The 22554-nt window shown below is 35.7% G+C and overlaps 2 protein-coding genes across 4 annotated transcripts; one reads left to right on the top strand and one right to left on the bottom strand.

Annotated features, from left to right (window-relative positions):
- Nucleotides 1–588: 588 nt before the first annotated feature.
- On the bottom strand, nt 589–14049 carry LOC123907197 (5'-nucleotidase domain-containing protein 4). Its single transcript, XM_045957362.1, has 17 exons — nt 13547–14049; nt 12674–12768; nt 12083–12202; nt 11641–11730; nt 11424–11539; nt 10954–11053; nt 5345–5416; nt 5213–5260; nt 5041–5118; nt 4840–4959; nt 4576–4681; nt 2471–2634; nt 2128–2262; nt 1444–1574; nt 1286–1348; nt 1123–1201; nt 589–1020 (listed from the first exon to the last, which is right to left on the bottom strand). The coding sequence occupies exons 1-17, from the start codon at nt 13935–13937 to the stop codon at nt 958–960; spliced, it is 1971 nt and encodes a 656-aa protein (XP_045813318.1). The 5' UTR covers nt 13938–14049; the 3' UTR covers nt 589–957.
- A 1591-nt stretch (nt 14050–15640) lies between these two features.
- Nucleotides 15641–21660, top strand: LOC123907196 (ABC transporter B family member 11-like). Of its 3 annotated transcripts, none has more exons than XM_045957358.1 (13): nt 15641–15775; nt 15914–16271; nt 16396–16450; nt 16544–16719; nt 16809–17030; nt 17121–17359; nt 17484–18009; nt 18169–18442; nt 18563–19440; nt 19692–19958; nt 20213–20476; nt 20578–20871; nt 20967–21660. In XM_045957358.1, the coding sequence occupies exons 2-13, from the start codon at nt 15978–15980 to the stop codon at nt 21324–21326; spliced, it is 3849 nt and encodes a 1282-aa protein (XP_045813314.1). In that variant the 5' UTR covers nt 15641–15775; nt 15914–15977; the 3' UTR covers nt 21327–21660. The 3 variants fall into 3 exon arrangements, with proteins under 3 accessions (XP_045813314.1, XP_045813315.1, XP_045813317.1); XM_045957359.1 differs by having other exon boundaries at nt 15647–15775; nt 15898–16271; XM_045957361.1 differs by having other exon boundaries at nt 15699–15775; nt 15894–16271.
- The last annotated feature ends 894 nt before the right edge of the window (nt 21661–22554 follow it).

The following is a 22554-nucleotide window of genomic DNA, read 5'->3' as shown; positions in this document are numbered from 1 at the left end:
AAAATGAAATTGAATCAAACTAAACGAATGATATATGGTTTGATTTGGTTGATCGGTTTGCCTTAAAATACAATTAAAAAAACACTAGGCCTTTAACTTTTCCAACTCTTAGTTGAGTTGAGCTATCCAACCAGTTAATTGTAACTTTTAAAAATTTATATCCTTTATTTAGTCAATGAATTAACATTCCTTAGGGAAATAGCAATCGTACTTATTTTAAACATTAATCATACAAATTTAATGGTTTTTAGTTTTAAAATATATTATGAAAACAAAACACAATCAAACAAGCCCTTTACTGATTGTATTTAGAAAAACATTAGTTAAGTTTCTTATTTTCTGTATATTCTAAGTGTAACTTTTACCGTTTGAAATATGTTTAGTTATTAAGGTTTTTTTCTTCTCTCTTTCGATGTGGCTTCTTGAAGTTGAAGGTGGCAATGACATTGTCTTGAAGTTTACATCTCCACAAACGCCTGGCGCCAGGATCATGCTGACGATATTCGTTCAAAAATTCAAAATGCATAAATTTTTCTTCAACATTTATATCCAGATAACATTGACTCATTCAAAACCATGAAAAAAACATAATGAGAAACTTGTAACATTAAAAGTTTTGGAATTACAGCTATAATGTTTGTAAGAATGTAACTTACTAAAACCAAATACAAATACAGGATACAAATTTTGTGGCAATGTCCCATAATGTTTTTTTGCCAAATTGTGATGTGATCACATCATATAAATTATGAATTAGAATTCATTTGATACCAATTTCAGAGTCATTTGGAAACAAAATCCCTAGTCCCTAATAATATTGAGGACGTGATATCAGCCAAACTAATACACGGTATCATCACAACATTAACTACTGTTACAATGATACATCTGCTTATAATATCACCAGCAGATTCTTTATTTCTGATACTTATCCTCCTCATTCTACTTCCATTTTCCCTAGGAAGAAGGTTTATTATTGAATTGTGAACAATAGTGTGCGTATGAGTCATGTGCGAGGTTCTGCAGAACACAGAAACATATCAAAATCAGTTCAAAATTCAAATAATGATCTAATGTGTCATAACTATAAATGACAAGGTAAGAAAAATGTTGTTTGAATACCTGTTCCTGTGAGCGGAAATACATGAAGGGTGTATAATATAAAAAGTTTGATACCCTTGACGTATAAATATCAGCATATCTGCAATAATAAATTTAAACAGTTCAACATCAAAAGAGCGATATGATCCAATAATATCATGGACATCAAAAGGAAAGCACCTACTTCTCAATTTGCCTCATCAAGTGGCTTTTATCCCACAGTCCAGCACGAGATAGGAAACCCCACCTAGTGTAGAGAGGTACGCCAAGTTAATAACAATTGCACGTGGTGAAAATGAAATGACCGAGTACTGTTAGAGTTTTTAAATTCTTTGAACTTACCTCGAATTGAAGAGCTCCCCATCTGCCTCGAGCATTGGAGCAATTTTATTATCTAGTCGTTGCATAACAATAAGTAGCTTTTGCATGCTTTCAGTGAGGTCTTCATCATCCATGTGCGTTGCTGCAAGGGTCTTTAAGTACATTGAAAATCTTACTATTAGTGTTAAAGTAATAGGCCAATAAATATGGGTACAAGTACCATATAAGAATTTCTTAGAATTTGAATTTTAGGCCTCACTTAACCACCACAAGCTACCTCAAGATATACGGATTACCCAAGCCTTATAAAGACTGACTTGGCCAGTTGGCCATATCTATAATCGACGTGGGATCAGGGACCCAGATCTCAACACATCCTCTGACGCTCAAACCTGAACATCTGAAGCATGGATAAATGCGGGTGGCCCAATAACAGAAATCTTAAAACACTCCCACACCAAAGATTGGTAATCTGGAACTTCGACAAATTCATATCTAGAATAGACTTTGATACAATCTTAGAATTTGAACTTTAGGCTTAACTCAACCCCATAGGCTAGCTCAAGAGGTTTATATTACTCAAGTTTATACTTTATAAGGCTAATTTGGCTGTATCTCTAGTCAATATGGGATTTAACAGAATTGCACCTAATAAACCAAAAAAAGTAGCATATACGATAGGATTATTGTAGGACCAAAACTTACTTGAGCAGGCCGGTCTTTGCTTCGCCTTTGCAAAGCCAGTCGAAGTTGGTTAAAAAGATCTCCCACAACTTCCTTTTGATTTATAAGCTCTATCAATGATTCTCTATCACTTCGGCAACGAATCAAGGCACTGTACTGCAGTTTTAACATTTACAAAAGCACAAGGACAATTAATAGTTGGATCCAGCAAAGGCTCTGTGTTTCTATACATAATTCAACAACCAATAATATCATTTTCCCCCTAAAAAAACGGTGTATTAATTTTTTGAAATTGAAAAAATAAATGTTGTTTCAGAAATTTCTTTACTACCAAATGAGGCCAATGAGAACTGATTATACTAACCTCATCTTCGAGTTCTCTACAAATCAATGCTGTTCGCCACCGCAAATGGACTTTGGATTGACTGACATCAGTGTAAATATGATCACCAACATACAAAATTTCATCTCCATGGATACCTAGTGAATTTTCAACCATCTGTGCACTTCCCCCTGAGTACAAACCACCTGCAGAAGATGGCAAAGCACAATAATCAATTGTAGCTATTTTGCATTTCTGCTATATGTTACAATGACAAAAACAATTCAATTATTATTTTGCAATCAGATCTGCTCAACCCTAAAAGATTCAGAACTAAGTTTTTTAAAAATATTGATGCATCATAAATATTGTCGGTGCTTTTCTTCTTTGTATTGGTGGCTCTCAGATTAGTACCAAAGCTGTCTACAGTCTGCAACTTGTCCTCCTTTTATCATAAAGGAAGTAGCAGAGGGGTGCCAAATACAGATATATAAACCTTTTTGCCTTTGTTAAAGGGACAAAAGCTCCATCTGTCTCAATTTGTATCCTCACACTCCATTGTTAGATCAATCATAATTGTTAGATCATTACAAATATTTGATTTTAATCGTATATACGTAAAAATGCATACAAATGATGGTTTGTGATTGGTCAAAAGTGATTAATCTCTTCTAATGTCATGAATTTATTATCCAAGTTCATATCAGAACTGAAAAATGGGTAAATATGTGAAAGATAATGTTGAAAATAAAATAGAATCATATAAATAAGGAAAAATATCTTGTAAATAAGATTAGAATATTCTGTAATTAGTTCTGTTATTCTTTGTATTTATTGCCCCGAGTCTATATAAAGGTTCTCTGCCGTGTAGTTGAAAGTTGAAACACACAATTTTGTTTTATGCATATGTCTCTCTTATTTTATTTCTCTCAACATGGGATCAGAGTCTATTGAGAGGAAACCCTAAACCAGGCGTACCCAGAAGTCTCACTGTCCTTAACTCTGGTTTGCCCCTCCGCCGCTGCAATGACCCAATCTGGCTCTCAGATTCGACAAATTCTCGTCCACACACGCCTCTAACACGTGGACACCGGCACTCCGTTATCGTTGTTATTCTCCTACATTCCAACGATACCTCATACTGGCTGATGTTACCTTTTTCGAGTTAGTTCCATACTTTAAGTCGGCCCACTTAGCTCATGAAACTCTTCTCGCAGGTATTGCCGTTCCACCTGCTATTGTCCCTCTCAACAGATAAGATTAGGAATTATTTTCTTGAAACTACTCTTGATACGAAATTGATGATGGTTTTGCAATTTGTATTTTGTGGCATCCATGTTAGAATCCCTATAGCCATCAATGCAGGTAACTGTCTAGGTGCACGTAGCAGCCTAGCTATTGGGAAAGATAAAGTTGGGCCACCTGCTATCATATATTTTCTAGGATGGTATCCGAGCCCCCCCTCCACCACTTAAAATTTGTAGGAATTTATTTGTATTAGTTGTCACAGCCGAGTAGTCTGGCCCGTGTAGTTAGTACTCGCCTTATAAATATAGAATAGCACTTGTACTTAGATAGCATTTTGAAATAATATTCATAATAATTTTCTACATATTATTCAGTATTAGTCTATACGCTTGAACTTTGGGTTCATGTCCCCTTCATTAATATATAAATATAAAAATTAATTTTTTAAGAATGATAGAGACTTGAATCATGAAGTGGGCCTTGACTTTGGCCCAAGCCTAAGGTGTGGAAAGGAAAGGGGAAAGGATTGAAAGAATGGTGAGGTGGCATGAGTGCATGAGGCCTTATTTTATTATATAAAGAGTAGTGAACATAAGGAATAGGTATCCAAGTTTTCTGTTAGGGAATTGGGGATCACCATCTTGGTGATTTGGGAAGCCTTTGAGCTTTTGGGGCTGATAACTACTGTTATCAGTTTGTTACCTTTTACTTTACTTTTTTCTCTTGTAATTGTTCATCCATTCTAATACAATTACATTGTTTTCATTACAATTCTGCTCATATTATTGCTGTTTCATCTATACATTCATACACGAACCCATCAAAGAAATATGTTATACTCTCTATTAAAAAAAGATAAGAATCCTCTTATACCTAGAGAAAATAATTAAACAAATTACCAGGTTGAGCCTTGAAGCATGGACGCATTAGACCCTCGCCTGTCACCACTTCATACATGGGGCTTGACGTTTGGAAGAACTCTGGTTTTCTCGCTGACACAATTACCTATCCATTAAAAGAGCCGCATCATTATGAAAGGTTTATCTCACAATAAGACAGGGTTGTTAATGGGCAAGGTAATGAAGAGGATATAGAGCATTTGCCATCACTCTAATGTCAAGAGAGTTCAGTTTTATTGAAGAAGCAACTTTATATGAACTTACAATTTCAAAAAGATCTCGCCAACTCATATCATTCGGAAGGAATCTATTAAAAGAATGGCGCATCATTTTGTCTGTGTAATGAAAGTCCGAGTTGGTAATAAGCACAAGTTTTTTGCCGGCCTGTTTCATGAGGATAACAGAGTAAGTGGTAATAAGGGCATTGGATGCTAAGCCAAAATTATAACAATAGAGGAAATATACCTCCTTCTGATCCAAAAGTGCCAAAGGTAATTCAGGATCAGGCTCCACAAACTGTTCAGGCTTAGACATGATCTCACTCTGCATAATTTTCATAAGTCATTTGGTGTGAACAAAGAACATCATCATCATCAAATTTTCATAGGGGACAAGTTAAAAAGAAGATTGTGTTGACCTTAAGACGGCCTTCAACATGAGCCCAGAAAAGAGCTTTTCCAACAGCCTGAAAGTTGTGCCAATTGTAAGGAAAAAAATTCCCTGATCAAATATAATGTTCACAAATACTTTTGCTTTTGCACCATATTACCTTATAAAGACCCTTATAATCAAGGGGGCCAAGATCTGCCGGTATGGTCCCATCATCCAATCTGTCAACCATCTGAAATAAATTATATATATCATCAATAAAGTCCCATTACAATAATCACACATGATTAAATTATATAAAAGGCAACATCGATATAAATGCTTTATATCTTAATATTTCTCAACTCCCCCGTGCCTACTAGAAATTTGCTAACACATAGTTGTCTATGTAATAGTCAACAAGGGATTGTTTTTGAAACAACACAAATTTATTAATAGTGTTGGAATATATTTAGTTTCCTAATTTGTTATTTTAAACATATCATTATTTCCTTTTATTTCTCCTAAAATCAAGGAGATAGCCAGTTGTACTTTTATTATAAATACCAGCCTTGAGCTGAGGAATAAATTAATAAAGCATTCTCTCATATTTTTGCATGGTATCACGAGACCTAGGTTAGGGTTAGGGTTAGAGTGCTACTGTAAAGCTTTCCACAACTAGTGGGGTTCGGGGCGCAGCCCTGAAAAAAATTTCTGTTCGACCCGTTATTTTACCCGACCCATTCCCATACCCGTTTAGCCTCTCATGGCCGACCACAACAAGTGGCCCTCCCTAGGCCAGGCCTATACCGGATCCTCGGTCAATAACGATGGCCAACCTGCAAGTGCTGGCCGCGGAAACGGAGGAGGTGGCCGCGTAGAAGGAGCTGGCCGCGGAGACGGTGGTGGCCGTGGTGGTGGGATACCAGACTTCGGAAAGATACCAGACTTTATCGCTACCAGTAGCGGTAATGGCGGAAACAACGAAAACAAGAATAAACCTGTTTATGGTGACAGAGATTTCAACACAGGCTTCAAAGACAAGGAGGGTTCCTCCCTCAAGGTCGATATTCCTAAGATGAACGGGAATAACTATAATCAATGGGCCCAAACTGTTCGATTGGTATTGGATGGCAAAGGAAGACTTGGTTTTTTGACGGGTGATTTCGCTGAACCGGCACAAGGAGACCCACTTCACCAACAATGGAAGTCTGAAAACTCCATGATTATTGCCTGGTTAGTAAGCACTATGGAACCTGGCATAGGCAAGCCTTACATGTTTTTGCCTTCAGCAAAGGATGTGTGGGAAGCTGTTAAGGAAACATACTCTGATATCCAAAACGCCTCTCAAATCTTTGGTTTAAAGTCACGATTATGGCATGCTAAGCAAGGTGACCGGAATGTAACTACTTATTACAATGAGTTGCTGACCTTGTGGCAAGAGTTGGATCTTTGTTATGATGACAATTGGAAATGCGCAGAAGATAGTGTTTTATTTCTAAAGAGGCAAGAGAATGATCGTGTGTTCATGTTTCTCGCTGGGCTGAATAAAGACCTTGATGAGGTAAGAGGTCGAGTTTTGGGAAAGGTTCCATTGCCAACTCTTCGTGAAACTTTTGCCGAAATAAAAAGGGAGGAGGCACGACAAGGAATTATGATGGGCAAGACACCTCGCATCTCTGAATCTGAAGGCTCAGCTTTGGCAACTAGAAACCCCTACGAAGGAAAAAAACCAGACGAAGTTCCTCGATGTGATTACTGCAACCGCGAATGGCATACGCGTGAAGAGTGTTGGAAGCTCAAAGGCAAACCTCCTAACTGGACTCCTAATTGGAAGAAGAAGAAAGGTGGTCGTGCATTCCAAGCAAGTAATTCTGATCAAGGACAACAATCTACTTCAACTCAGGGTCCATTCACTACGGAACAACTAGAGAAACTGTTCAAACTCCTCGAGTCTCAAACTCCCTCTTGCTCTGTAGCAACAAAAGGTAACTCTGTTTTTCTTAGTGTCAGTCCCAATCATACTTGGATAGTAGATTCCGGTGCCTCTGATCACATGACAGGTGAATCCGCTTTGTTCTCTTCATATAGTCCATGTGCAGGTAATCAAAAAATAAAAGTCGCAGATGGCTCTTTTTCAGCCATTGCCGGTAAAGGGTCAGTTGTGTTGTCTCCAATGTTAACTCTTAAAAATGTCCTTCATGTTCCCAACTTGTCCTGTAGTCTAATGTCCGTTAGTAAGTTAGCCCAAGATATAAATTGTCAAACTAATTTTTTCCGATCTCATTGTGTCTTTCAGGATTTGAACTCGGGAAAGATGATTGGCAGCGCTGAGGAGAGTGGAGGACTCTACTACTTTGACATTGGATCTGCATCACAACTACCTTCTGAAACAATAAGTTCCTGCTTTGAGTCTTTTTCTGTTTTGAATAATCATGATGACAATATTATGTTATGGCATTTACGATTAGGTCATCCTAGTTTTCCCTATTTAAAACACTTGTTTCCAAAGTTATTTCGTAATAAGGATATTTCTTTGTTTAAATGTGAAGCATGTGAATTTGCGAAACATCATCGTTCCCATTTTGCAATACAGCCTTACAAACCATCAAAACCTTTTTCTATTATTCACAGTGATGTTTGGGGCCCTAACCGTACAAGTACACTATCTCTTAAGAAATGGTTTATCACCTTTATCGATGACCATTCAAGGGTATGTTGGGTGTACTTGTTAAAGGGGAAATCTGATGTTTGTCAGGCTGTAAAAGATTTTTGTACAATGGTGCAAAACCAATATCAAACTAATATTCAAGTCTTTAGAAGTGATAATGGCAAAGAATATTTTAACGCTAATTTGAGTGATTTTTTTCTTAAAAATGGAATTATACATCAAAGTTCTTGTCCTAATACTCCCCAACAAAATGGAGTTGCAGAAAGAAAAAATAGACATTTATTGGAGGTAGCTAGAGCCTTACTTTTCTCAAGTAAAGTACCAAACTATTTGTGGGGTGAAGCGGTTTTGACTGCTGCCTATTTAATTAACAGAATGCCTTCAAAAGTTCTCAATTTTCAAACTCCAATTGATACTTTCAAAGAATGTTTTCCTAGTACTCGTGTTTCAAATGATTTAATATTAAAAATTTTTGGTTGCACAGCCTTTGTACATGAACATAAGAATGTTGGAAAACTCGAACCACGTGCTATAAAATGTGTTTTTGTTGGATACTCCCCAACCCAGAAGGGATATAAATGTTTTGATCCAAAAAACAAGAAAATGTATGTCACTATGGACGTTACATTTTTTGAAAACAAGTATTTTTTTGATGATACTCATCTTCAGGGGGGGAATTTAAAGGAAGACTCGTTTCAAACCGAGGACATGAGTTTTTTTAATAATTTATCTTTGCCGGAATCAGAAAGTTCTAAGACTTACAGTTTTGCACCAACAGAAAATGGCCATGATTCTTTATCTGAGCCTACTCCTGTTATGAGTAAGGAACTTGGTGAATCTGAGCCTACATTTTCTCATGAAGAAAATCATGAGAATTTTCAAAGTAATAATGATGATCTAATTGAAATGCCACAAAGTAGTGAGTCATCTAAAGAGAATAGGTTTGAAGCAGAAAACAACATTTGGAAAGGAAAGGTCTTTGTGAGAAAGAATCACAAAGGAAGTGATGAGTCCACATCTCAACAGTGTCATGAATCTGAACCGGGGAATGATCAACCTCCTAAAAACCGAAAAGGTAAGTCTATCTCTGTTTCTGAGAGTCGTATCTTGTATCCCGATATAGATGATCCAGTTGCTGTTAGAAAACCTGTTAGATCTTGCACTAAACATCCCTTGTCTAATTTCATATCATATTCAAAATTGTCTTCATCATTTTCTGCTTTCACCTCAAAATTGTCTAGTGTAGAAATTCCAAAAAATGTACAGGTTGCTCTAGAAGTTCCAAAGTGGAGGGAAGCTGTACTTGAGGAGATGAAAGCCCTTGAAAAGAACAAAACTTGGAGTATTATGACACTACCGGATGGGAAGAAGACAGTTGGATGCAAATGGGTGTTTACTGTGAAGTATAATTCAGATGGGTCAATTGAAAGGTATAAGGCTCGATTGGTAGCTAAGGGGTTTACTCAGACCTATGGTATAGACTACTCAGAGACATTTGCTCCTGTTGCTAAATTGAATACTGTTAGAATTCTCTTATCTGTTGCAGCTAACCTGGATTGGCCCCTACATCAGTTAGATGTTAAGAATGCCTTTCTCAATGGTGATTTAGAAGAAGAAGTATATATGGACATTCCTCCTGGTTTTGAAGACAGGTTTGGATCAAACGTATGCAAACTAAATAGGTCTTTGTATGGATTAAAACAATCTCCTAGAGCTTGGTTTGAAAAATTCACTCAGTCCATGAAGAAACAAGGGTACGTTCAAGGGCAGGCTGACCACACCTTGTTCACAAAGTTCTCCCAAGATGGGAAAGTAGCTGTCCTGATTGTTTATGTTGATGATATTGTTCTTACCGGAAATGATACAGTTGAAATGGGAAGAGTAAAAGAGAAATTAGCAGCAGACTTTGAAATCAAGGACTTGGGATCCATGAGATATTTTCTTGGTATGGAGGTTGCTCGATCAAAAGATGGTATTGTTGTTTCCCAGCAGAAATACATCATCGATTTATTGAAAGAAACGGGAATGAGTGGATGTCGACCGGCAGATACCCCTATGGATCCTAATGCAAAACTTTGGGAAAAAGGTAATGTTCCTGTTGATACCGGAAGATACCAGAGATTGGTTGGGAAATTGATTTATCTGTCACATACCAGACCAGACATTGCGTTCTCAGTTAGTGTAGTAAGCCAGTTTATGCATTCTCCTTTTGAGGAACATCTTGAGGCAGTCTATAGGATACTGAGATATTTAAAGGCAACTCCCGGAAAAGGATTATTTTTCAGGAAGACTAATGAAAGAAATGTGTCTATCTTCACCGATGCTGATTGGGCAGGTTCGATTACTGATAGAAGATCAACTTCTGGATATTGTGCCTATGTTTGGGGTAATCTTGTGACATGGAGGAGCAAGAAACAAGGAGTTGTAGCAAGAAGTAGTGCAGAAGCTGAGTTTAGAGCTATGGCTCAAGGTATATGTGAAGGATTATGGATCCATAGAGTCTTAGAAGAACTTAAGATGAAAATTGAGCTTCCGTTGAAATTGTACTCTGACAGTAAAGCTGCCATTAGCATAGCTCATAACCCTGTTCAACATGACAGAACCAAGCATATTGAGATTGATCGACATTTCATAAAAGAGAAGTTAGATGCTGGAATCATATGTTTACCTTTTGTAACTTCAAGTCAACAAACTGCAGATATCTTAACCAAAAGTTTGGCAAGACCCACCTTTGAGCATTTGATAGGCAAGTTGGGCATGACAGATATCTATGCACCAACTTGAGGGGGGGTGTTGGAATATATTTAGTTTCCTAATTTGTTATTTTAAACATATCATTATTTCCTTTTATTTCTCCTAAAATCAAGGAGATAGCCAGTTGTACTTTTATTATAAATACCAGCCTTGAGCTGAGGAATAAATTAATAAAGCATTCTCTCATATTTTTACAAATAGTAACCAATGTTCAAATTTAAGACACCAACAAAACCTAGTACCCTTTGTAGAGAGATAAAAAGAATCAACTAAGATATGAATACTAGTGCAAAATGAACTTCACATCATAGCATAATATATCTGTTGCTGAAAGTTTAGTGGTTTCACAGTTAATTGCAACATACCTGCATGTAGGCCACTGCTTCAGACACGGAGAACAGTGTATTGAGAAACTCCCATTGACTTTCTTTCCGCAGGTCCACCAGTTCTCTTCCGTATATCTCACTTCCATTGCATACAAAATTAAGTAGCACTACAGAAACTATTACACAAATGACATCTACTAAGCTATTAATGCGTGTGAGCACGGGCGCGTGATGAGTGATAGTGTATACATATGTCAATGTGAATGTTTTGCTACAAGGCATTCAATCAATTAACAGTACATGGTCCATGTCCACGTGCATATATACAATGCACAAATATATGGTACTTTCAGAAAATAGGCTTTTGGTGTTAAACAGAAACCTAAGGTGAAACCTTGACTCTGTTGTTTTGGCTATTTGAACTAAGCATCGATTTTCAAAACAAATGACTCTGCATTTATATTCATTATCAGAAATCAAAATTACAATTTACAAGGTCTGACACATACCTAACAGCTCGAGTAGATAACATTTTGGTGCCATGCATGGCTCGTTTTACATAACCAAATCGATCAGCTTTAACCAGGTTGCCTCTCTCTTTGTCTATGACAAGGCCTCTAATTACCTGAACAATTTACAATAGAATGCAAAGATTACTCCAACAAACAAGAGATAATACGGATTGGATTTCCAAATGCCTCCAGCTTGCCAGAGAAAACATATTACCAGGTCAGGATCAAATGCAAGTCCATCAACCGGGAAGCCCATATTCTTCAGGTTTTCCATACAGTAGTCATAAGCCCGGCCTTCCCAAGCCTACAGTTCCAGGTAACATAAAACAATAAATAACCTCTTTCATACTTTATTATTTTATGCTTTGAAGTACCATGACAAAGATTTTAACATACAAGAATAAAAACTTCAAGCACGCAGTTCAGGAGAAATACTTGGTAGTTTTAGTAGTGCAGTAAAATTTAAGAATAAAAGAATATCTTAGAATTAATGAGTACAAAATTCCTACATTACCAACCAACTTGAGTTACATAAAATTTTAATTGTAAATGTCACGTATGATACAATTGAAAATTGAACAAAGAAGTTACATCTGCACATTTGCTAATTTATAAAAACTCATACAAACTATCTGATACATGGGAAAGAGGTTTACCATCACATTATAATGGACAAGGGTGTAGTCCATGTCATATCCAATGGCACTAATTGACCTCAGATTCAATGTACGGGTGCAGAATATTCCACGAGGTGAATTTCTGGATGAAGAGGGGCTCTACATGAGGACAAGAAACAACACACCAGTCAAAATCCTAACAGAGAAGACGTGCACCAATTGAAGGTAACAAAATTAGAGTGAGTCAGAAACACTAATTAAATCAAGAAAATAACAAGTGGTGAAAGAAATAGTAGGTTGATATTGACATAAGTATCACATGTTCACCTGAAAAGCTAGCATTTGCATGAATGAAAAAAAAAAAAAAAAGATTATCTGCTATGGAATTCGGTGATAATGAAATGAGCAATATGCAGATGATAACAAAAGTAGATTATGCCAAGCATCAACCTTTCATAAAGGTTTATCAAACCTATGCAAACACGCCCTCTATGTTAAAGTGGGAGAGACCTATGCAATTTCTAGAACTAGATGAGCTGTTTAAATATGTTTAGTAAATCTAAGGTAGAATCTTTCTATCCAAAAACATCAGCAAACTAGAAAAGACGCATGTAAGCAAAAATAATGCACCGGAATGCCCAAGTCTTTTAGCAAATCTTCTGCCTCTCTAGCCTCTGTTCTAGCCACTTCCTCGATTGGACCTTCAAATGAAGCATCACCAATTCCTACAAATGAGGAGACCAACATTTTATTTGTAGGCATACATTTATGAAAACAATATTCAATGTAGTAACTCCTGATGTTATGGTGAGAAGATCCAGGTCTGTTTGGTCTGAGAAAACAATTTCGACTTTTACCAATAATTAAAAAATAAATAATTAATGTGACACTTATTAGTAAAAATATAAAAATGAAACCATCACATGGTATCCACAATTTTCTATACAAATATTTGAAAACAGCAATAAATAAAGTAAAAACAATGTTGCAGTTTTGTTATTACTGGTGCAAATAGAAAATGAAACAACAATGATGTCAAAGCAAACTAGTTTTACACTGACGTCCAATCAGAATGCAGCATTAAGAAGTTATATTTCAATTACAGCTACAAAATTAGCTTACATGGAAATCTATTTAACGTCGCAACTTCTCATTGGATATCAGTGTAAAACTATTTAACACCGCAACTTCTCATTGGATATCGGTGTAAAACTATTTAATGTCGCAACTTGTCATTGGATATCAGTGTAAAACTATTTAACGTCAAACGTGTATCTCCATTAATTAAACTCTATTATCAATTCAATCCGTACAAAACTAGAATACTAACTAATAGTTGGTCAATGTGCTATTCCAATCATACAAACACAAGACACACCCAACAAAAAAAACACATGAAATAAAGAAAACTATGAAACTAGAGTGAAGTAGTGAAAATAAAAATGAACACAAAAAAGGGCCAAAGAAAAAACAAAGAAAATTTAGAAAAGTTTAAAAATTTACCAAAAGCTTCAAGCTGTTCCAACTTAACATTCAAATCACCCTTAGTGCTTTCACCAAGATAATCAACGTCACACTTGTTCGGCGGAGTCACCGAGAAAACATCACCGCCGATGGACTTTGAGTCAACAGTACAGCGACAAAGTGTCAAAGCTTTAGACAACTTCACATTCGTTGCGTTATGTGAAGTGGGTATGTTGAAAGATACGTTTTTGAAGGAGTTAGTGGTGGTGGTGGGGACCACTGGCAACGAAGTATCGACGCCGTGAAGAGCGAACATGGAGAGAATCTCCGTCGCATACATTTGTTGGCACGGAGGTTGGTGACGGAAGCAGAATCTTTGTCGGGGGAACAGTGAAACTGAGAATTGTGGATAGAAAGAGGAACAGAACATGAAAAAGAAAATTGTTTTTTATTTTTGTTGTGTTTTTTGTTTTTGTTTTTGGAGTTTGGATATTTGATGCCATTGGTTAAAGGCCCCAAGCGTTTTTATTAGGTTATAAATTACTCCATTAACTTTAATTTTGTTCCTCATATCGATTATTTTTATTAGGTTTTCTCAAAAAATGTTAATTTTACTTTATGTTATTCTTTATATATATATATATATATATATATATATATATATATATATGCATAAAATAATTTGTTTATGAGTAATATTGTTAGACGTATAAAGAAATATTACGAGTTCATACATTTTTTTCGAAAAACTAATAGAAATGATCAATATAACAAACATAATTAAAGTTAAGGATTAAGTTATAAAATTAATTAGTTAAGGGACAAATTTGTAATATTAATTAATTAAGGGACCGATAAACTAATAAATAAATTAAGGACTAATTGTCCAATTTAACCTTATTTATTTGATATATTTAAAATTACAAATGATGAATTTCTTTTAGTCAAATAATAACTAGATTCACACACCTTATGTGTAGAAAATGGAAATTTAAGATTAAATTCATGTATTGCATATGAATGTCATAGTGGTTAGATTCACATGTTTTAAATGTAAAAATAGAAATTTTAGGATCAAGTTAATGTCTTGCATATCTACGTCATAGTGACTATATTCACATGTTATAAGTGTTAAAATGAAAATTTTAGGATCAAGTTAATGTTTTGGATATCTACATAGTGACTATATTCACATGTTTTAAGTGTAAAAATGGAAATTTTAGGATCGAATTAATGTCTGCATATCAATGTCATAGCGACTAAATTATGTAAAATAATGATTTTAATTGTGTGTGTTGCATTGTTTTTAGATTTTTGTTGGATTCAATACATTTATACCGATCACAATTAGTGTACTCTCCTACCTAATACCTATAATAAGCATTTGAAGTTTATTTATTCGTTTAATGAACGATTTTTTTGGATAAAGGATTTTATGCACTCCAATATAAAGCAAGACATGGAAAATTATACTATGTTTGATGAGAAAAATAATAATTTATATTTACATAACCTAAAATGGATCGGTGAAAACTCAAACTTGTTTGATAAGAAAAACACACCACACACGTGGAGTGAGAGAAAAGAAAATATAATTCACTATAATGTACTAGTCAACAGTTTGTTTAGAAATCGTTATGAATGTGAAGCAATTGACCTTTTGATTTCTATGGAGAGTCAAATTGTGAAGCCGAACTCTGCTACACATAAATATCATTAAAGCTTTGTGTTCAGTAGGCAAGGTTGAAGATGTTGAGGCATAATTTAACGGTCTGAAACATAAAACTGTTGAAATTGATATGAATTTTTTTATCTGTTTATGTGGAGTTTTCACATTCATTTTATACTGAATGAATTTACTGGTACTAGTATATCTGTTTATGTCAAATAAAATATCTTATGAATTTGTTAGATTATAATAACATTGAAAAAAAGTTTAGCTAGCCGTCAAGTAGATGCATTGACTCTTATATTCAATGATAATCTAACTTTTAAAAACAACATAAATTTATTAATTTGGAATAGACAGCTAAATAGAAAAAAGATAAAACAATTTGAATGAAAATATAAATAGTTGACTTGCAGCTCAAGAAACGTGTAGACATAATTACCAATTAATCTATTAGAATCATTTGACCAATACTACATAATTTGAAGAATATATTAGTAGAAATTTTACATACACCAATCCATCTATTACATTAGCCACTAATTTGAACTGAGTTCCACTTTCCAACTGACAGTTCATTCGGTTGCTTGCCACGACTAGTTAGTTTCCCATCTTCTTTGCAATCTTTTCACTGTTTCATACAGTTTTTATTTTACTTGTTTCCATTTTATCATTTGAAGAACACTATCTTGTTGTATGTTACTAACTTGAATCTAGCTAGAATGCTTTTTCTGCAGCTGTTTTGAATTTACAGTCACCGGCAGAGGGGTTTGTAAGCAAAACAAGTCTTCCTCAAGGAAAATGGAAACGGAGATCAGTTTGGAAGGAGATACTCCGAGTCTTCAACCAGTTGTAGATATTGAGAGAAAGCAAGATTCAGAGAAGAGCAAGGCTAAAGACGAAAAAACGGACACAGTACCCTTTTACAAGCTTTTCTCATTTGCCGATTCTTTGGATCGTTTATTGATGTTTGTGGGGACTTTGGGTGCTATTGGGAATGGAATATCTATACCCTTGATGATTTTAATATTTGGAACTTTGATCAATGCATTTGGAGATTCCACGGACTCAGACGTTGTTGATGAAGTCTCCAAGGTAATTTTCTCACTAGTCTCGTCTCGTGTATATGGTGAGGTTATTACTTCTGGTATACCCTTCATGGCTCACTACAACTTAGAAACAAACATCTACGAACTTACTAACGACTTACTGTGATCAGGTGTCTCTAAAATTTGTATACTTGGGGGCAGGTGCCTTTGTTGCGGCATTTTTGCGTAAGTACATTAGTTTCCCAGTTAGTTCTTACAATCTAACTTATTGGTTTGGTTCATTATGACCCCAAATAAACCTTGTTTGCTATGTACCAGAATTAACTTGCTGGATGATCACTGGTGAGAGACAGGCTGGGAGAATTAGAGGCTTATACCTTAAAACAATTTTGAGACAAGATGTGAGCTTCTTTGATAAGGAAACTAGCACTGGGGAGGTTGTTGGAAGGATGTCGGGTGATACCGTTCTGATTAAAGATGCCATGGGGGAGAAGGTACATCGTACTATCTTAAATCACCACCATTTTGTAATACCTATAAAAATAATTTAAGTTGTTTATTGTCCCCCCTCCTACCATTTCAGGTGGGACAGTTCATACAGTTTGTAGCAACTTTTATAGGAGGTTTTGTCATAGCATTCATTAAGGGATGGCTTCTATCTGTTGTCATGCTATCTAGTATACCACTTATTGTATTGTCTGGTGCTATGACAAGTATGGCTATTGCAAAAGCATCATCAACTGGACAAGCAGCTTATTCTAAATCAGCTAGTGTGGTAGAGCAGACAATAAGTTCTATCCGAACTGTAAGCCAACTGGCGAAAAAAATAACATTGGCATTTTGTTTTATAATGTTATTGCAAAGTATATAAATTACATCGATTTTTCCAATGCAGGTTGCATCATTCACTGGGGAGAAAGAAGCTATAGCTAAATATAATCAGTCCTTAATCAAGGTCTACAAGACTTCAGTGCAGGAGGCACTAGCATCTGGTTTGGGGTTTGCTGCATTCTTTTTTGTTTTTATCTCCAGTTATGCTTTGGCTGTATGGTTTGGTGGGAAACTGATAATAGAGAAAGGATATACAGGAGGGGACGTTATCACAATAATTTTTTGTGTATTTACTGGCTCAATGTAAGATTTGTGTTGCTTTTTTTTGTTCATACCAGCGTATAATTTCGAAAAATTTATTTCCTTCCATACTCGTAAGGTATGAATATTTTTTTTCTCCTAACTATATTTCTGTTTCCAACCCCAGGAACCTTGGGCAGACATCTCCAAGTCTAAGTGCTTTTGCTGCAGGACAAGCTGCAGCCTTTAAGATGTTTGAAACGATTAAAAGGAAGCCAGAAATTGATGCCTATGACACTACTGGGAAAAAGCTTGATGATATTCGTGGAGACATAGAGCTTAGGGAGGTTTGCTTTAGTTACCCTACAAGACCAGATGAATTGATATTCAATGGATTTTCTCTTTCATTACCAAGCGGCACTACTGCAGCTTTGGTAGGGCAAAGTGGGAGTGGGAAATCGACAGTTGTTAGTTTGATAGAGAGATTCTATGATCCAACGGATGGCGAAATTCTCATTGATGGAATCAACCTCAAAGAATTTCAACTGAAATGGATCAGACAGAAAATAGGCCTGGTCAGCCAAGAACCCGTTCTCTTTACTTGCAGCATTAAGGAGAATATTGCCTATGGAAAAGATGGTGCAACTGATGATGAAATCAGAGCTGCAGCAGAACTTGCTAATGCTGCCAAATTTATAGATAAACTTCCTCAGGTGAATTCTCAAATCTTCATTTAAAAAGAAAGGTGTTTGGTGAATTCCTGCTTTACATTTGAAATGTTCTCTTCCCTTTATTTGACTGGATTATCAATATTGAACAGCCCTTCTATGTTCTACCTCAATATTTTTTAAATTTATGGATTATGATCTCAGGGACTAGACACAATGGTTGGTGAGCATGGAACTCAGCTCTCCGGAGGTCAAAAACAAAGAGTGGCAATCGCAAGAGCAATTTTGAAAGATCCAAGAATCCTACTTCTTGATGAAGCTACAAGTGCCCTTGATGCGGAATCTGAGAGAATTGTACAAGAGGCATTGGACAGAATAATGATAAACCGGACAACTATTGTTGTAGCTCACCGATTAAGTACAATAAGAAATGTTGACACCATTGCTGTCATTCATCAAGGAAAAATAGTTGAAAGAGGTAGGCACATTATTTTGTAACGAAATTCTACTTTCTGCATGAATCATATAATTCATAGAAAGCATGAAGCCTAAATGTTTATATACTTCCGTAGCATTCTTATATTTTTCAATTGGTTAGGTTCGCATGATGAGCTCACCAAGGATCCCAATGGAGCCTATAGTCAGCTTATTAGATTGCAAGAAATGAAGGGGTCAGAACAAAATGACGTAAATGACACAAACAAGTCAAATAGTATAGTGCATTCTAGAAGACAATCGAGTCAAAGATCTTTTTCCTCAAGATCTATAAGCCAAGGGTCAACTGGAAACAGTGGTCATCACTCATTCTCAGCATCGCATGTTGCACCCACGACAGATGGCTTCTTAGAAACTGCAGATGGTGAACCTCAAGCTTCTCTTTCAATAGTTTCTTCACCACCAGAAGTGCCACTTTATCGCCTGGCATATTTTAACAAGCCTGAAATTCCAGTCTTATTGATGGGGACTATAGCCGCCGTGCTAAATGGAGTATTAATGCCCACTTTCGGGTTCATGCTTTTTAAAATGATAAGTATTTTCTACAAACCAGCTCATGAACTTCGTCATGATTCAAAAGTTTGGGCAATAGTGTTTGAAGCGGTTGCTGTGGCATCATTACTCATTATTCCGTGTAGATTCTACTTTTTTGGTGTTGCTGGAGGTAAGTTGATCCAAAGGATCCGGAACATGTGTTTTGAGAAAGTAGTTCACATGAATGTAAGCTGGTTTGATGAGGCTGAGCATTCAAGTGGAGCACTTGGAGCAAGGCTCTCCACTGATGCAGCTTCAGTCAGAGCTCTGGTTGGAGATGCACTTGGTTTGCTGGTTCAAAATATTGCTTCAGTAATAGCTGGCTTGGTATTTGCTTTTCAAGCATGCTGGCAGCTTGCTTTTATAGTCCTTGCTTTGGCGCCTCTATTAGGACTACATGGATATGTGCAAGTAAAAGTCTTGAAAGGATTTAGCGCAGATGCAAAGGTTTGTTGGTGACTTCTATCAACTAACTAACAAATATTGTGAACGAACATGAAAATGTGTGTTTTTTTAACTAAAGGGAAAGTAGTATGATAGATCGAAATAGAAGTAATCAGATTAATACCTGTCTAACTACATTTTTTGCATCATACTTTATGAACATGAACCAAAAGTGATACAAGCATGTGCTTTGAGTGCATTTTTTACTCAGCTAAATGTTATAAGAATATACTGATACTCTTTTTGGCTAACAGAAATTGTACGAGGAAGCAAGTCAAGTGGCGAATGATGCTGTAGGGAGTATAAGAACAGTTTCTTCTTTCTGTGCTGAAGAGAAGGTGATGGAATTATATCAGGGAAAATGTGAGGGACCAATTAAGAAAGGCATAAGGCGAGGGATAATAAGTGGATTTGGTTTTGGGTTATCATTCTTTGTGCTGTATTCAGTTTATGCCTGCTGTTTTTATGCTGGAGCTCGACTTGTAGAGGATGGTAAATCTACATTCTCGGATGTTTTCCTTGTAAGTTACTCTCCTAACTTGTTCACCATTACATACATTCTATCACTTTCACAATTATTTGCTATGTTATTAATTAGCATTTTATTGGGAAAGGGTGTGTGTGTATACACAATGGAAAATCGCAAATTGCATTAAGCAACAAAGAACAATGATCCACAAAGGGGTATAACAATGAAAACCTAAAGAAGATGACGAAACAAAAATCTTACCTAACACATTTTTCTAGCATTGATTTTTTGTTTCCTGATTTGTAGGTCTTTTTCGCTCTCAACATGGCAGCTGTGGGAATCTCTCAATCTGGAACCTTGGTCCCTGATTCAAGTAATGCACAAGGTGCTACTGCATCCGTATTTGCTATTCTTGATCAGAAGTCACAAATAGACCCTAGTGATGAATCTGGAATGACACTGGAAGAAGTCAAGGGAGAAATTGAGTTTAACCATGTTAGTTTTAGGTATCCTATTAGACCTGATGTTCAAATATTCAGAGATCTTTGCTTGAACATTCATAGCGGCAAGGTTGTTTTTCTATTTCACATCTTATCCAATAGAATATCTAAATTGTTCTTCCTAATTTAAAAACAACTAACAGATCAACAATTTATTGATATAAAAAACAGACAGTTGCACTGGTTGGTGAAAGTGGAAGTGGAAAATCAACAGTGATCTCATTACTACAAAGATTCTATGACCCTGACTCAGGATACATTACACTTGATGGAATACAAATTCAAAGGATGCAAGTGAAATGGCTGAGACAACAGATGGGACTGGTAAGCCAAGAGCCAGTTCTTTTCAATGATACGGTTCGAGCCAATATTGCATACGGAAAAGGAGGAGATGCAACTGAAGCAGAAATTATAGCTGCGGCAGAACTTGCAAATGCTCACCAGTTCATAAGTAGTTTGCAGACGGTAAATTGCATATTATCATTTCACCAGTTTAGTATAGTAAAAATACAAACATACTACATAGGTCTGAATTCTTGAACATGATACTATATATGCAGGGTTATGAGACGATAGTAGGCGAGAGAGGAATTCAATTATCTGGGGGACAGAAGCAGCGAGTGGCAATTGCACGAGCAATGGTGAAGAATCCAAAAATACTGCTACTAGATGAAGCAACAAGTGCACTTGATGCTGAGTCTGAAAAGGTGGTACAAGATGCACTTGACCGTGTTATGGTGGAGCGAACAACAATAATAGTGGCTCATAGGTTATCAACTATTAAGGGTGCAGATTTAATTGCAGTAGTTAAAAATGGTGTTATTGCAGAAAAAGGAAAACATGAAGCATTGCTCCATAAGGATGGTGATTATGCTTCTTTAGTAGCATTGCATACACACGCAGGCGCTTCTTCATCTTAGATGCCTTTTTTAGTGGTTTCATTTGTGTGTAAAGTAAATAGTGATAGGGTCATGAACATGATCAGTTAAGTTAGTTAATTGATAGAGTGTCAATGAGGAAGCAAATACAAAGAAACTAGGTATGTGGCAGACTGGCAGTTAGGTTCAGTTTGTAAGATACAAATTACATGAATATGTATATGTACATAAGCTTGTATTCCTGTTTATTGTATCAAGAATAAGAATAAAAGTGACTAAACCACCAAATTAGTCACCGACTTTGTAGTACACTTTCAATTAAGTCTATGAGATTACACTGTCAAGTTAGTCTCTATATATAACTATTTACTATCAATTAAGTTTCTATATTTTAACCGCTAACTGTCAATTTGGTCTCTAACTTTACTCGAATGAAATTTGACTATGCAGAACCTAGTATTGTTGAACTTGTGTAAGAAATGGAGTGAAAAAAAAGTGAGGTAAAAATAATAATATGAGGAGGGAATAAGAAACTTACATTAATGAGATGTGCCAATTCATTCATCCTTGGTAGAGCTTCAATTCAAACGTATAGAGTCCCTTTATATTGTGATTCATACCACTCTTATATTTTTGTGACATGGAAATGCAGTGATGAGATGCAACCATGACAGCATAGGGGACGATGCATTTTAAGTTGAACATTACTCACATGCTCTTTAACACTATTAGAGATTTCATTTTTAGTCACTGATTTGGAGATTGAATATTTTCTACTATCACATGCTCTTTAGTTATGTGGTTTTTTATTTTAAAATTAAAAAAATAACACACATGTCGTCTTACTCAGCTAAGTGAGTTGCCACATATGCATTGACTAAGTCAAAATTGAGGTTTTGCAAAAGGATTAAAATTAGGGGCTAAAACTGCTATTTTGAAAATTAGGGGGCTAAAATTGCAATTTTGTGAAAGTTAGAGGGCTAAAAGTGCATTTTAGCCTTTTTTTTTATATTATATTGTAGTTATAATATATGAAATTCACAATATCTTTTTTGCTCTTTGGTTAAGATCAAGTGTAGTACATATTCTTATCTTGACCAAAATAATTACCAAATTTGAAACTTTTGATATAAATACTTAAATGTTGTTATTTTGTACAAATAATTGTCAGGTTTTCAGTATAAAACAAACTAAAAGGAAAGAGTGGATTGTGATAGATCTATTATTTTGTTTCTTTCTTTCTTGTTTTCAAAATAAAGTATAAAAATAT

The sequence above is a fragment of the Trifolium pratense genome, linkage group LG2, assembly GCF_020283565.1.
Source record: "Trifolium pratense cultivar HEN17-A07 linkage group LG2, ARS_RC_1.1, whole genome shotgun sequence".
Taxonomy (NCBI): Eukaryota; Viridiplantae; Streptophyta; class Magnoliopsida; order Fabales; family Fabaceae; genus Trifolium; species Trifolium pratense.
This window is presented reverse-complemented; position numbering and strand designations above follow the sequence as displayed.